Source organism: Diorhabda carinulata, chromosome 12, assembly GCF_026250575.1.
Source record: "Diorhabda carinulata isolate Delta chromosome 12, icDioCari1.1, whole genome shotgun sequence".
Classification (NCBI taxonomy): domain Eukaryota; kingdom Metazoa; phylum Arthropoda; class Insecta; order Coleoptera; family Chrysomelidae; genus Diorhabda; species Diorhabda carinulata.
In genome coordinates this window covers 3,261,176-3,278,692 of record NC_079471.1, presented here as the reverse complement: position 1 = coordinate 3,278,692, position 17,517 = coordinate 3,261,176, and the positions used below count along the sequence as shown (strand labels likewise).

The window sequence follows — 17,517 nt, the reverse complement described above, 5'->3', positions numbered from 1 at the left end:
GTGAGCTTATTTTGAAAGTTGTAACGATTAATTTCAGTTTTCACGAATGGAATTTGACAGGGCCGGATTAAGCTAGGGGCTTGGAGGGGCTATAGCCCCGGGCCCCAGGTCCAAGAGGGCCCCATCATTTGGAGATCATTCTGTATTATTTGATGTGTTGATACCACAAATCTAACGTATTGATATTATTTTGTGAATTTTTCCGGGTTTTCGAATTCCTTAAGGGGGCCCCGTCATTATTTTAGCCCCGGGTCTTATAAATCTTTATCCAGCCCTGGAATTTGAAGATTTTCACCGAATAATAGGGGGCGTACTATTAAACATTCATCTTCATTTTAATTACAGTTTAAAACCGTATTTATTTATTTATTTTTTATGTACTGGAAGAATTTTTCTCGCCATAGTATCGTAGATTCGTCAATACAAATATTTTCATCTTGTAGATAGTTTCCACATAATATTATTGAAATAATTTAGTATGATCTGTTGGTAGGTGGTATTGAGGTAACAAGCAAACGAAAATAACAACTGCAATCGATTTCGACTCTTGCGTGTACCAAGAGTTTATATTATACGTTCTGTAGAAATGTTCAATTGATGGAAAAGTGGAAAAGTCCAAGAAAATGCAAGAAATTTATGGAAAGATGTAGAATTTGTCGTATCCAATTGCACATTAACATTTTCTTGGAAAATGTTGATGGAAAAGAAAATCATTCACATTTGATGTTGTTGTTTAGAAATCACTGTCATTATCTTGAAATTCGACAGGATTGGAGACGACTTAATCTTTACTACACTTGATTTCTCAAGAGGTTCATAATCGCTACTGTCATTACAAAATCCCGTCTAATTTCAAGTCACTTAGATTTGCGTAGAACTCAATTTTATTTTGAGTCAGTGGTCTTTCCTTATCATATTGAGTTCTGGATAATTCTGTTATACAATTGTTACAAAACCAAAGACGTGAATGTGATGCACCATGCACTCAATCATTCAAACCAGACAATCTCCTTAACTGTTGATTATAAATATTTATTTCTCAATATCTATGTTTAAACAATAGGAGTTTAATGAATGATTATTGATAATAAACAAATGTTATCAACTGAATTATGTTCTATTTTTTTTTAAAATGAATATAATACAAATAATCTTTGGAAGTATTCAACTAGATTCTTGGGTTTATATTTATATTACGTGATTTCCAAAAAATTTTATTACAATCTTCAATAAATGTGTCCATGATGAATGTCTCCAAGATATGGATTTGGGTCGTAGCCATCTACATATCCATAACCATCGTATATGTCATTTTCACCTAAAAATCAAATGGATATTTAATATTTTGAACAGAATCATCGAATTTTGATCGAAATAAAAACCCTTCGGCTTTTCAAATAAATGTCTGATCAAATTCAACAATATGTCATTTAACACATTAACGAATGGACAACCTGCACCTTGTATTCAATATTAGAACTAAAACCGATATTGATATAAAAAATATTCCTCTCGGAGAGAAGTAAACGAACGAAATGTTTATAATAACGATGGCGATTCTTTCCAAAAAAGATCGATTTTTAAATCGATACGAATAACAACCGGATTAATGAAAAAATCGAGATATAAAATATCAATGAATTCGTTTTATGAAAAATACCTTAATAAACAATCTCTCCGATTTCTTATCAGTAAAATTTGGTATTTTATAGTTCCGGGAATTCGATAATATGTCTACTGGAATCCCAGCGATTCCGCTCATCACTTGCGATGTTGCCGGCAATTGAAAAAAGTCGCTGATTTTGTTAAACTGGATGTTGTTTGAAATAGCTTCTGTCCAGTGGTACAAAATACATAAATTTTAAGAAATTTAATTAGCAAAGTAAAAGCTAGAGGGCATTGTTTCATATATTTTTTGGATGATGTTATTTCTCTTAACAAAAAAATAGAAAGGTCTTTTAAAGTTAATTGTTTTCTGTCCCGAGATATCTTAAGAAACTGCCATCTTTTCCAGAAGACATGCACTGAGGTATTCGTTATGACATGTTATTAAGTTATTATGTCTGTTATTTTTAAGATCAAACATCCACCCAGATCAACGGACCTAACTTGCTTAGGTTTTTATTTGTTTGACCGAATAAAATTTCTCTCTCGCTCTCTCTTTTAGTATTCTTTGAACAAGTTAAGGTTTGGATTATGTGTCTTGTCGATAACTTGTATTAGCTTTTCAAAAAGTCCAAAGTTTGCTTGGGTTATTTTATAACACAGAATTAGAGATCTTAAAACAACCCTCAGGTTATTCAACAAATACTATTTTGATTGTTTCAAAATAATTTTAATAAAAAAATAAGGTAAAATCTCATATTACTGCTTATCTTATGGTCAGTATTATTGTATGGAGATGAATTGAACATTATCCCTAAAATTATATTTTCAAAAACTGGAGCCCAGAAAACATCAACTTACAAATATTTTCACTTGAAAGTACTTGAACTAAAAACACGTTATGTGTGGATAAATCAGATGAAGAAAGTTTATAAACAAAAACTGATATCGATAGAGAACTGGTAGCAGTTCTTACACAATAATATCTCGAGAATATCATAAACATATGTCTGAAATGTTATCTCTTTTAATTTATTACTGAGAACATATTTTACTTATGCCGGATCTTAGTTTTTGTTAAAATAATGAGATTAATACATCGAGGTTATTCTTTACATAAAACTGTTTATTTATAACTACTAAATTATCTTTAAAGACAGTTATTATTGTTTTTTCTTATCATACATCGTACATTGCGGCAATTATATATTTTTTTCAGAATTTTTTATTAAGTATTCCATTCCTATTTTATTTACTTTACTTGTTTGTAAATATGGAAAAAAATCTTTCAACAAGTTAAGCGAGTTTGTAGCAAAGTTTACTCCTGACCAGTTTTTATTGTGTGATACTCATCATACATACTCACCCTCCACGGAAAAATCCGTGAATCTAATTTCAAACTTCAACCATAGAGACACGGGTATTTTTAAATAAAGGAGTCGAGTGAAGTTTCATCTGTGTCTCTAATTTCAGCTACGGATGTTAAATATTAAGCTTCAACTCACAGAACTCACTATCCACCGACAAATATCATCAACGGATTAATACCTACAGATGAAAACTGACATTTATGCCATTTCTAATCCCGATATATTTTTTTCATTAATTTAGAACGAATTATACAAGAAAATTTATTAATAAATAATTTGATTGTAAGATTAAACTTGGTAAGAATGAAATTAATGAATGAAACATCTCCTAATTTATTTTTTGACTCTTATTCTAAGCTTGCTGATAGTGCACAACGTTACACGAGTTACTAATATCCCTAGCAATTGGATACGGTTAGGTTAGGTTAGGTTAGGTTAGGTTAGATTAGATTAGGTTAGGTTAAGTTAGGTTAAGTTAGGTTAAGTTAGATTAAGTTAGGTTAAGTTAGGTTAAGTTAGGTTAAGTTAGGTTAAGTTAGGTTCCACTCCTGGGAGCTGTAAGACCTTGAAGTTGGTGGAGTGGCTCAGTAACTTTCTCTCTTCTTGTGCCGTCTTGACGGACTGGTGGAGAGGAGTGAAGCTAAGAAACAGCTCAAAAATCCAAAGGATTAAGTGTTGTACGCTGATGCAATGACAATTTGTTGTCCTCCCGGCGTACGACACTCCCGAGGATTGAGGAGGGTGGTTTAGTGGGTGAGAGTCCCACACAAACTCACAGCATTTGCACCCGCCCGTTGTGGCGCTCTGGGCAAAAAAAAGAATAAGTTAGGTTAGGTAAGGTTAGGTTAGTTTAGTTTTAAAATTTCTGTGGTTCTAAGATTAAATTTAGACCACGGTTTTTTCCATGGGTGGTAGTGATTTTGGATTATATGGTTTGATTCAGAGACACGGAAGAAAGCTCCATTCTGATCCGTTTTAATGAAAATTTCCGGGTATATAAGATTAAAATGATGGCCACGTATTTTTCCGTGGAGGGTGCAAATACTCATATACTTTTGGACAATGAAACTCTCTACCTGGGAACTAAACGAACCAATCAACTGGAATGGAACCAGTTAAGAGACGTGGGCGCTTTTTTGAATAACCCCAAACTATAATACACGAGAATGGTCCCAGAAGTACTTAGCCTGACCTAAACATCGTGGAAGTTGAAAACTACCACAAACTATGCAGCTCATGTTTCAAGTTTGAAGACGCCCCGTTGTTTAATATTTGTTTGGCAGCCACCAATGAACGTTTCCAGTGAATTTGTAAACATGGAAAGAATTGGTCAATTGCGATAATATTCTTTTATTTGAAAAGCGTTAGCCCAACCAATATAAAAGCTGAGCTATTTATTTTACTCTGGGTAAGACAAAAAGAGTAAAATAAGCTTTCAATAATGCAGATCCAGGACGGACACGCTATCCTGTTAAACTGAAGATTTTCTGCTAGACCTGGCAGAACCAATAAATTATTTTAAAGTCGAATGATAACCGGTATCTGCCATGTTCTGCAGCAATAGATTCTTGGAGACTAGCTGCTAGACAAGTTTATGTAGTAGCATTTATATTTCTTCCTTATAGCTTTCGTTACTTGGTGAGTATTTTATTTATGGGCTGTTGAGCGTTTTATTGGGTGCGTTGTATAATTCGAATCTTCACTTCTAGGTTTTTCTTATTTTAGTATGATTATTTTAGTTCTGCGGTTGTGTGTACGTTACTGAAGTCCATAAACATCATCATAATAACCATTATAACTAACTTGTAATTAATTCGAAAACAACAGTTAATGGAAATAAATAATAATAAAGAGACTGAGACAAGAAGAACGTCAAGAATCAACAACAATCCAATAATATTATAAACTAATCATTAACATTTAACAATTAATAGAATAACAACTTCATAATAGGAAAAAATGTCGAGTCTCGCTACGGATATATTTCTACTTTTTAATACATTAGAATGAATCCGGTTGAATATATAGAAGTTTAAATGTCAAACCGCAAAAAGGATATTATGCTTTTTACAATAACCTTAACTTTGAATTGTGTGATTTACTACTAGCTAACGAAGTAGTGGGAAAGTGCATGGAAAAGCTTTTAAAATTTAGACTAATCAACCAGCTGTCATTGGTTCGTGAAGGAATAATCTATAATAGAGGTTAAATGTAGGCACGCCAAATATTCTGGTCTAAAAGAAATTATGAAATCGACAATATGGTAATGGAAGTCGATGCCTTAACAGTATATACCCAGAAGTACCGGGCCGAATAAAGAAAACACGAAAATTATGGAATAAAATATATTTATTTTTCAACGTTTAAATCCTTTTAGCACCATACATTTTTTCCAGCGATGTTCAATAAGTTCTATACCCTTTTCATAATAAGAATCATCAAGCTTCTCAAAATAGCCTCTGAGGTAGCAATTCAAACATTAATTCATTAATTTTGGCCACTGCTTCATCGTATGTGTGAACTGGTGCATTGTTTTGATGAAACAAAGGATTCTCTTGGCCAAATGCGACTGTTTTTGCTTAATTTCTTCGCTCAACCGTTGTAATAAGTTCGCATAAAACTCGCCGTGGATAGCTTTTCCTTTTTCAAGGTAGTTAATAAAAATGATCTGACGCGCTTCCCAAAAACCCGCCGCCATAACATTGCCTTCAGATGACACAGTCTTTGCCTTCTTTGGAGCCGGTTCTCTCAGTCAGTCAGTTCTTTTGATTGTTCTTTTGTTTCGGGTGTCAAGTTCTGGAACCCCGTATCATCCTTGGTTATGGAATGGCGCAAAAATTTGGCTTTATTTCTGTGAAACATCTTCACAACGCTGTTTTTGTTCCATTGTGAGCAAACGCGCTATTCATCTTGCGCACAGCTTACTCATGTCTAAATTTTCTCGCGCACTTTCAGTCAACGGTCATCCAGTACTGATTTGTGGATTTTCTTCAACATTTCTGGAGGCGTCACCTTAATATTTTACTGTTTTTCGATGTTTACAAATTCACTAAAACCGTTTACTATTGATAACTGCCAAACAAATACTAAACCTTGAAATACAAACTTGAAATATATGCTGTATAGGTTGTATACTTTCTGATACGGTGGTATTATTTCAAGTATTTACCGCCATCTCTAGGTCAGGCTAGGTACCTCTGGAACCATCCTCGTATATTTGAAAATCTATTGGTAATTGGTAACCAAAGTGTGGTTAACAACGGAAGAGACATGCTCTTCGTTGGCGTTCGGCGTGTATATTTTGAGCCCTAGACAATAATTCACAGTTTCGTGCATTACATATTTTGAGTTTAATAATTTGGGTGATGCACAAAATGGGGTATGAGGAATTTGACGAATATTTCTTGATTGAATTTTTTTTTGTACATATTTGATATGTATAATCCATGTTGGGAGTTGGTGCATTTTGAACAGATCTTCGTAGTAATACTTTTACATCTTGTCATTTGTGCCTGCAATGATTCGAATCCTGCATATATTTGATTTTCTTCAAACCTCAGTTACCCAAGTTGGGTAAGTATAATATATTTTATTGCTATGACGTCTATTTCCTTCTTATTTTGAAAGCTACCTTCTCTATAATTTATCCTTTAACAATCAACCAAACCATTCGATTCCTTTTCAACAAGTATTCTTTAACTTTAACCTTCTAGGTTCTATTTGTATTATCACTTGCTCTAATTCCTTCGGCTGTTAACAAGAGTATACTTATATTTCCCAAAATGCAATCCGTCATGGTTTTTTGCACTCTACTTTTGGATTTATATTCGTTGCTCCAGATTATTCAGAAAACGTTCGAATGGAAATGTTCTCGATAAAATGCTACGTCCTGTATGTACTTCTTATATGTACATTTACCATTTTTTTCTTCAACAGAGGTTTTCAATCATATTTTATCCTTTGAAAGTCCCTCAGTCAGATAAATAAACTAAGTTTTTACGTTTAATACGATATGAAAGAGCTGGTAGACTGGAAATGATGTTACAACTCTTCATATAAATTATTGTAATTAGACAGGCTTCAGGGTCGTTATTTAGATATATTTATTGGAAATTTCGCTGTTATAGTTTTCCAAAAACAGTTGTGTGCACCTTTATTCCTTTATTTGGAAAAAACCCATAACCAAATTTCATAATTTTGATCTAATCGCTGTTATGCCTACTAGATGGTCCGTTAGGATTGTTGTATCTTTTCTGATAGTTCTTGTCAAATATAATTACTTGATTTTGGTTAATAATCTATTCTAGTATGACCATTTTTGCAGCAAGAGCTTCCTATTTTAATAAGTTTATTTTTGTTGCTTTTCTACATCTGTCTATGACCACATCTGCTATAGAACAAGTCTTCCTAATCCTTGTATACATTAATCTCTGTACGTGTTTCTTCCTTTGCACACTATGTCGGCTTCTTAGAGATATTTTTCATTTACTTGTTGCCCAAAAGTACACTATTCAGGCTAATTCAGAATATTTTGAAACAGTTTCATTCCTCACTAGGTAAATTTTTTCATAAACTTCAGTTTAATCTACTACTAGCTTTTACCCGCGGCTTCGCTCGCATCGAATCCATTAAATAAGTATCAGAAATCATTATGATAGAAAAGGACGAACTCCGTAGCTATATTAAAACCTGAGATATAGATCTTTGAATGTAGAAAAATTGCCAAAAACCTACAAAAATCCATAACTCCACATTGAATGTCCGCGCCTAGCTCCTCTCCAACTCAACCGATTTAAATGGTCAAAAGCTCAAAAGAAAGAGGATGTTTCAGCGAGTGTTCTTAAATCAAAACGAACTCTGTAGCTATATTAGAACCTGAGATATAGATCTTTGAATGTAGAAAAATTGCCAAAAACCTACAAAAATCCATAACTCCACATTGAATGTCCGCGCCTAGCTCCTCTCCAACTCAACCGATTTAAATGGTCAAAAGCTCAAAAGAAAGAAGGTGTTTCAGCGAGTGTTCTTAAATCAAAACGAACTCTGTAGCTATATTAGAACCTGAGATATAGATCTTTGAATGTAGAAAAATTGCCAAAAACCTACAAAAACCCATAACTCCACATTGAATGTCCGCGTCCAAGTTCCTCTCCAACTCAACCGATTTAAATGGTCAAAAGCTCAAAAGAAAGAGGATGTTTCAGCGAGTGTTCTCAAACCAAAACGAAGTCTCTATCTTGAATAGAACCTGAGATATTGAGGATAGAACGTGAGTATGTGAAAAACTCCCATAAGTAATGTACAAGGGGAAACCGCATTTGAGTATAACTTGAGAATGGTGAAAATTAGATGAAATCCGATGGTTGATGGCTGATCTGTGCATCAATACCTTTCATTGAAAAAAAAAAAATTAAACAAATCGGTTGGGTAGAACGCCTGAACGGACTCGGAATGGAAATCATCAATTTTTTCAATATATAAGACTAGGTTCCAAGGTAACTGGATGAAATATCCCACATGTATAGTACTTCGTTTGGTGGTCACTGTTATTTTTTGACGCTATTCATATGCCGTCACATCGTTTGATAGACTTATATGTCTTAACTTTGTAAATAAGTAAGTGCATACTGTCTCATGGTTTTTGTTAACATTCCACCAATAAAGAAAAGTATCAAAAGAAACTTAACAAATGTTGAATTTTTCTATATTTTTCTATCCACAATATACGAAATTTCGAAATTTCAGCTACCAATTTTTCTACCTTTGCACTAAATTAGAGAATAATAGTTAATAATTTGATATATCAGAAATATTTGTTAATCAAATACCAATTAATTGCAATAATCCGTAATTTTCACAACTTTTAAATTTTTTTTTCTTATATAAAACGCGACAAAGAACTCGTAATCACTAATAACTTTTTTATTATTGATAATAAAGTGAAAGTTGACGTTTCATCCAAACTTAATTTAATTGTTTATATTCCTAATAACATTTCTTAAACTGATCATTTCTTCCATTGATTATATAAAACATGATAAATACTTCATAATTACCAGTAACTTTTTAAGTTTTTTTCATAATAATATGTGAAAGTAGATTTAATTCATTGAATGCAATTTAATTGTTCAAATTTAATAATGAGAATGCAAGCATTTAATCAAGATGTCGATTGTTTCGTATTTTGCGGTTTCAATATGATACAGAAATAATTAATTCGAATTATGGAGGAATGTACTCCTTTTCCAATATGTAATATTAAATTCACATCTTTCAACATCTCCAGAGTAACGTATCCAATCTGTTACGTAAATTCTTTCGTCTGTACCAGTACATTTTGTTTTCATCCACATTCCAATCAATTATATATTAAAAAAATTATTCCTACCTCTCATTTTATGATACCGTAATGTTTTGATATGTTTTAAAGCTAGAAACTTTTTTAAAGAAGCTCAAAATTTGTGGCAAGGAAAATCCTACAATTAATAATTGAAAAATATCCTCATAACATGAATAGTTTTTTGTTTATTTAATAAAATTTCATTGTTCATTTATGTAGTGCTCAATTTAATCAATTATTTTTTCTAAAATAAGCATTCAAAACCGGTCAAATCACATGGATCATATCAATAATACATAAATAAAGTTAATTGCAAGTGGATTACGAGTAATATCAATTAAGGCGGTAATGGCGAAAGTATAATTATTATATTTTTCCAAAAAAGAAAAAAGAAGAAACCTTATTTTTGTTATAAATCGGTCAACTCTAATGCAAAAGACCTTTGACCGTGCTCAATTTAAAGCTTTTTCTATGTGCCTCCAAAAAGATTTCTTGAGCTTTTTTCAAAAATTTCATCAATTTTAAGTTATTTGATGTTAAAGGTTTTAAATTTCGGGATTTCCAAAAATGGCCTTCCTCCAACGAGCAATAGCTCAGTTATCATTGAATTTACAGAGGTCATTGAAAATAGAATCTCTTTGTTTTTCTGCTAGTTTACATTATTCTTAATGAGTTTTCTGATAAAATAAAAACTTTTTAAGTTATTCTTGAAAAACAGTTGGAAAATGATCAGCTTCAATCGTTAATAACTCTAAAAGTACGAACTTTAGAAAAAAACTTTGTAGAGTCAACGCGTTGTTGAGAATCTCCAAGGAGTGGCTTTCCCCCCAGGGCAAAAGCACCCTTCAGCACAGGGTAGATTTCGAAGAAAGTTATTAATACTACATTCATAACAATTTTCAAGAAAATCGACTTGATTATCAAAATTCTACGGGAAATCGGCAGTTACCTGGCCTAAAAGGAAACAAATTTGAATTTGATTAATTCTCGAAATGTTCGTCAAAAATTTCTTCCTCAAACAAACACAATTTTGATACCACTCAATTAGATCATCGATAATTGATAAAATTGCTTTTCGATTTTTAAATAACTATAACCAAAGTTTTATATTTTTTAACTCCAATGAAAATGTCAAGTACCAATCAAATTGTCCTAAGAAAAGTGATAAATGCTTGATTAAATAAATATCTCAATTATATTGGGTGTGTTTATTTGAAATATGACGTAACTTTAATCTATATGAACTAGATTTTCTGAAAATATTTGACTCATTTTTCACTTATTACATATACAAAGGAGTAATTTTATTTAAATTATTCCTAGATACACGCATGGAATTTATGAATAAAATAGAATTGTTAAATTGTTTAGATCTTTATTATTATTAAACCTTTCACATTTTTTTATAAATACACAGTTTCTACAAATTATTCTTTTTATCTATTACATTTTGTTTTTTAAATTTTCATAATCGAATCCATATTTTTCTATTTTCGCATGATTGGTTAACGCTGTTTTATTTGACTGTTTACTCTGTTTCCCAATTATTGTGATATTTGTCTTACGTAAAGCGTCATAATTCTTACAAAGAACTCCATATATAATGCTATTTTTGACTTGATTTTTTTAAAATTATAATCTACACGAATATTTATCAATCTATGTGTAAAAAACTTTTAAAAACCGAAATAATTAGAAGGAATCTAAATAAAAACAGACACAGAAAGAGATGAATTTGATCAAACTAGTTGTTGATGTTGGTATTCAAAGTTAAGTACTCATGAAACACCTGAAGTTTTCGATGTTTGTAGGAAAAATATCGTATACAATTCGATTCAAGTATAATTTTGTCTTATATATCTTTTTTCTTCTTAGTAATTTTTCAAAGGTCGCACTATCAAATTCAGGATGTGATACTCGAATAGTATGTACTTATAAATAATTTAAAAAAATTGGTTTCATCTTTATATATAAAAAATTTTAAAAACGGAAGCGAAAAATTTCTGTATAAATGTTTAATGAGCACTGTCAAGGTAAATATTGGAACTATCGCTCTTTAAAACTTTCTAGAATTTTGTCGAATAATCTAGAGCAGTCCAGAACAATCTAGAGCAGTCCAGAACAATCTAGAGCAGTCTAGAATAATCTAGAGCATTCCAGAACAATCTAGATCAATCCAGAGCATTATATACCATTCTGAAATGGTATTTTTGCCCTCTATAAACATTCAATGAACGCTTTCAAGGTAAATATTGGAACTATCGCTCTTTAAAACTTTCTAGAATTGTGTCGAATAATCTAGAGCAGTCCAGAACAATCTAGAGCAGTCTAGAACAATCTAGTGCATTCCAGAACAATCGAGATCAATCCAGAGCATTATATACTATTCTAAAATGGTATTTTTGCCCTCTATAAACGTTCAATGAACGCTTTCAAGGTAAATATTAGAATTATCATTCTTTGAAACTTTCTGGAATTTCACTGAACAATCTAGAGCAGTGCAGAACAATCTAGTGCATTATATAACAATCAGAAATGATATTTTACTTTACTTTAAAGAAATGCTTCTAAAGATAGAAGCTTCACCATCTATGAACGTTCAATGGGCGATTCCAAGGTGAATATTGAAACTATCGTTTTTTAAAACTTTCTAGAATTGTCCCGAACAATCTAGAGCAGTCCAGAACAATCTAGGGCAGTCCAGAACAATCTAGGGCAGTCAAGAATAATCTAGAGCAGTCAAGAACAATCTAGAGCAGTGCAGAACAATCTAGTGCATTATATAACAATCAGAAATGATATTTTATCTGTGGAGAAAGTTCCTATTTTCACTTTAAAGAAATGCTTCTAAAGATAGAAACTTCGCCATCTATAAACGTTCAATGGGCGATTCCAAGGTAAATATTGAAACTATCGTTCTTTAAAACTTTCTAGAATTGTCCCGAACAATCTAGAGCAGTCCAGAACAATCTAGGGCAGTCCAGAACAATCTAGAGCAGTCAAGAACAATCTAGAGAAGTCAAGAACAATCTAGAGCATTATATAACATTCTGAAATGATATTTTACCTCTGGAGAAGGTTTAACTTTAAAGACATCCTTTCAAAGATATAATCTTCCATCATGCAAAATTTTTAAGAAATATTTACATAAGATTTTTCATACTGACTGAAATTATTTATTAGTTATGGTATATAAACCAAGAATTTTTTTGCCTTGAACATTCAGGAACATCCCAGAACATTCTATAATTTTTTTTCATATGGCGTATGTCCATCGTGGGTTCTGTGAAAAAGTCTACACAATCAAAGAGATATTGTTACTAAATTCAAAATAAAAGTGTAACTAGTATCGAAATTGTACTTAACGTATTTATTTATGAAAAAATTCGATATATGTATTGAATAGAATACCTAAACGAAATTGAGATTGAGCTAGTACTGAAAATAAAAAGTATGGAGTAACAACGATAAAATCCTTTCATTTCCACTATCCCACAAATCACTGAGTAACCTGAGTTACCCTAGTATACTTATATAATAAAAAAATAAACACTAGTATGGTCAATTCGATATTGTGTATTTTGAGTTAAATTAATATGATTGAAAGTTAACAACAATATTATTGTATTGAATTTTCATCGCTTCCTTAATTACAAAGCTGATATCCTTGGCATTTCCTCTTGAATTTTATATATTTTATATATTCGGTCAGATAAATAATTAATAAGTTGTTATGACGCAAATTATGTCATATAAACTAGTATGTATTTACATCCCAAATCGAATTAAACGGACTAAACCAATTAAGTATTTTCTAATTATTTGAATTTCAATGGAATTGCAAGTGCACTTTCAATAACCAGGTTAATTATGAGCATATCTTTTGTTTCGGACAGTATTCATACACATATCAAGATTTTAACTTCCGAAATAGGGTAAAATCAGGGCAGGACTAAAAAAAATGTGAATAGTTAGTATTACCTCATAATTCCATCAAGTCTTATGGATTTCCGTGAAATTCTGGAATTCACCTAACACTATCTACTTCGAGAGAATATGTGCAAATTATTAAAAGGGATGAAAACTACCCCTTATTGTCAAAATTCAGCAAAATAGAAATTAAAGCAATCAGAAAATTGGAAAAACATTTGTACGATTAAAATAGAGATCACATGATGTTTTAGGATACTATTTATATTTTTTAGCCCTTAATTAATGTATTTCAACCATTAAAAAACAAACCCCTCTTAGGATAAAATTAAAAAAAACAATTTTATCACTTTATCTTACTTGATTTATATTAACACTGTTTTTTATTGTATTCAACTCAAATGTTTCTTCATCACAAATTTTTCATCCTTATTGCAAAAAAAACATTTATGAGCTTATTTATAGAATTAAAAAAATTATTTATGTTAAATTAATAATATTTGTAGTGCTAGATTTGAACTAGGTAGTCGATTGAAAAACATTTAGTACATAGATTCATCATCTATTAGGCTAAAAACGTTTGGAATATATTGACCCTTTATTTTTGAAAAGGAAACGTTTAAAGGGCTCTAAAACGGTACAATTCACAAGCTACTGTGAAAGGTTGTATCTCGGTTAAAATCTTTATTAAAAAAAACTAACTTTTTGTTTTGTAGCAATTCTAACGTTATATTTGATAAAAGACAATTTTTTTGAAAAATTTTAAAATGCTTTCTCCATTGTAACCATAATTTTTTTTTCAGAATAAATCTCTCTAAACCATTGAATCTTTTTGACCTATTTTTTATATTCAATTAAAGTGATTTTCAAATTTATTACATTTTATTTCAATTATGGTGACAATATCGAGGGTACAAATAAAGTTTTTTCTTATAAGATGAATGGATTCTATCTTATTTTCCTAATAACTCCCTTATTTTATGTATTACAAAGTCTTTTAAAGTCTCATTTGAATTGTTATATAAATTTCTTTAATAAAGATCGAATACATTTTTTTCGTAAAATTGATCGTTTTCCACTTATTAAATTTTTCAAAATCTTAGGTTCATTAAATAAGTTCCACCTTCAAGAAATCATAACGCGGTTTGTATTAGGTCTATAACCAAAAAAAACGCTATTTTACATTTTTGAAAAGCTCCATCCAGCCAACATTTTTGGAGTTTACTCCTTAAGAATCGATTTGCATATATAAGGGGCCCGGTATGAGAAAAATGTGAGGAGTAAAATCTATCGATGAATGACCTCGTTACGTTTTTGGTGCGCACCCTATGATGCGCAGCTTTCTAATTTGTCAGTGTCAACATACTTATATTGCTGTTTTTATTATAAATGTCAATAATTAATATTGTTATTGTGACGTTTTAATTTTTATCATTGTGTTCCGCTAAAGTGAACTGAAAGTATTTTCAAATAACTATGGCAGAAAGAGGTGTAGATGATATTGCCGGAACATCTAACAAACACGTGGTTGCAAGGTACGTTATAATTCATGTATTATATGTATGAGCATGTGCAATTTGTATTTATTAAATATTTTAATAATTATCGATGTAGTTCATATAAATATATATTTGAAAACAACACATAAAATTAGATAATCAATCCAATATGAATTATCGAGATTATTGACTATTGTGAAAAGTTTAATGTAAAATATTTCGTCGATTAGTTATAATAAATGTATATGAATATATGAAATGGATAAATTGAATAAATATATATTTATATATGTATATTATTTTCATTAATTAACAAATTTACCCTTTTATACAGTATCAATCTTTTTTAAGTTAAATAAACTCTTTTTGCGTCTGGTTAGACTATCGAACTTAAGAAGTAAACTCCAGTCGTGCGTCGGAGCTGACACACACAATTTTTTTCCATAAAATCTGAAATTTTTGAGTTATCGATTAAATATGCTTTTTTTGTAACAAAAATTTCAATCACGAATAACACAAAAAATATTGATTGTTAGAAAAAACTAGAATAATTTGTTTTTAAAATGCTTTTTTTATCGATTTTTGCTATAAGTTTCAACAACAAAATTACCACTTTCTAGTTGGAGTGGTATTCGCCCCCAGAGTAAAACCACATATGGGTGATTCCGTTCTAACTGTGATATTCAATGTCCTGTATTGTTTTTTTGTACTAGTCATTAATTAATAATCAATTAATAAAAATTTTGTGTTAATTGAATAATTCTTAAGATATTTAAACATTATTTTTATACAATATAACTTGCCACTTAAAGAAAACTTATACTACATCACTTGAATGTCAGTACCGTGTCATGTCCATTCCTAGAATTTACCGATAAATTATTAATTTTTTTTGTCGTAACAAATGATTTAAACTAATTACCTTATAAATTCTAATGTTTATGATCAAACTGAGGAAAATTGATGCACTTGTTGTTTAATATCTTAAGTTACCATGTCAGTACCGTGGATAAATGAGTCAGTACCGTGGAACTCAAAATCCGACATTTGTGTCTTGCTCGTGATACTTTGAAGTTGTAGTAAATTCCTCTTAGAGTTTCATTTTTACAGTAAAATAGATGAATAATATGCATAAAAAAGTTAGAAAAGTTAAATTTTAAAATCTTGAAATTTTGAATACAAAAAATCACAGTTAGAACGGAATCACCCATATATCTTTTTAATGTATAAAGTATCTACTGTTAAAAATCGATTCGTTTTGATATAAATCTGATATAAAAATTGTTATTTCTCATTAAGTTTATACAATTTTCTTATCAATTGGTCCTCTCCAGAGTATAAGACATAAATACACATTTTTTTTTTATTTTCAAGTGGTGCTTTAGATTATTTATTTTATTTTATTATAAAAGCTTGAGCTATAGTAATTATAATCAGAATTTCATTCAATAACCACCGTTGTAAATCTTCATTTCCAACAATGTTTATTTTAGTGTCATTGATATTTTTCCTCGTTCAATGAGTGCTATTTGCAATTTTATCAAACAGAATAGATTTTTTCGAATCTTTTGAATCATATTTAGCTGATTCGTCTCTGCTTACTAAAAAGTGACTATTAGTTATGTAATAAATATTTAATTTCACATAATATTAACTACACATTTGCATTAATTTTGATGACTACCACATTTAACAGCCTAATCAAATTATTGCAATAACTACATCGAGAGACAATTACATAATGATAAAGAAAGTCCAATATAGTTAACAAGTTTAATATTTATCAAAAATGACTATCATACTTTTACCAAACCCCCTGTCAATGATATAAGAATCATATTACTTTTATTCACTCAAGTGCAAAAATCTATTACAACAAAAATATAATTATTATATGTAATATGAATCCAACAAACTAATAGTCGACTTTCAATGGAACTATCCTCGATTTTTTACAAAATAAACATCTTACGATACTGAAAACAGAAGGCATTGTCTTTAAACAAGACTTGGTACAGGATTATCACCTAATACATTGAAGCTAGAGCTTTAATATCCTAAAGGAAACCGTTTTTTGAATCAACTCCTTTACTCAATTGAGCTGGTTATAACTCTCAACGTATTGATACGGATCGGTCTAATCATGTACTCATCGGAGCGCACCCACTCGTCAACTTAATATAAAGTACCTCATCAATTGAACTGGATTAACACATGTTTGATGTTTTCACGCGGTAGCCAACTCAATCCATTCTATTTAAAAATTTTTGATATTAATTTAGTCACTATAAGATGTTGTTAGAGACAAGACAGAAGGTCCTTTAAGTAGAGACTGAATAAATCAACCAACTTGGTATTAGATGGATCTCGCAACATTTTATGGTAGAAGTTTTGTTTTTGATGGCGTCTCAATTCTTTTTGTAGATACTTTCCAGTACCCTCTACTTCTTAAATACCAACAACAAATTTTCTTAAAGCTCACTCTCTGTCTTAGTGATTTATGCAGTAGGATATTTAGAAAATTTGACTGCAATTGCAAAATATTTCAGTTTTTCGCGATTTATACACTGTAGGTACACTAATTGTATCCAAAATTTGTAGCTGTGGCAAAATTTGTTATAATTTTAAAGCTACTGGTTCAAATTGAATGAAATTTGATCGAGTTTATGCAATGCTAGCTTGGTTACTAGAAATACAGTTTCTTGTTTAATCCACAACGAAGTTTCTCATTGTAATCTGTTTAAATTACATAAAAGCCCGATACGTGATTAGT

The 17,517-nt window shown here is 30.6% G+C and overlaps 1 protein-coding gene across 1 annotated transcript in view; it reads right to left on the bottom strand.

The window, feature by feature from the left end:
- Nucleotides 1-1,016: 1,016 nt before the first annotated feature.
- Nucleotides 1,017-17,517, bottom strand: part of LOC130900138 (cuticle protein 21-like) — a 31,604-nt gene continuing 15,103 nt past the window's right edge. The window contains exon 4 of the mRNA XM_057810534.1: nucleotides 1,017-1,318. Coding sequence (XP_057666517.1) covers nucleotides 1,227-1,318 — 92 coding nt within the window. The 3' untranslated portion in view covers nucleotides 1,017-1,226. The remainder of the gene's footprint in view (nucleotides 1,319-17,517) is intronic.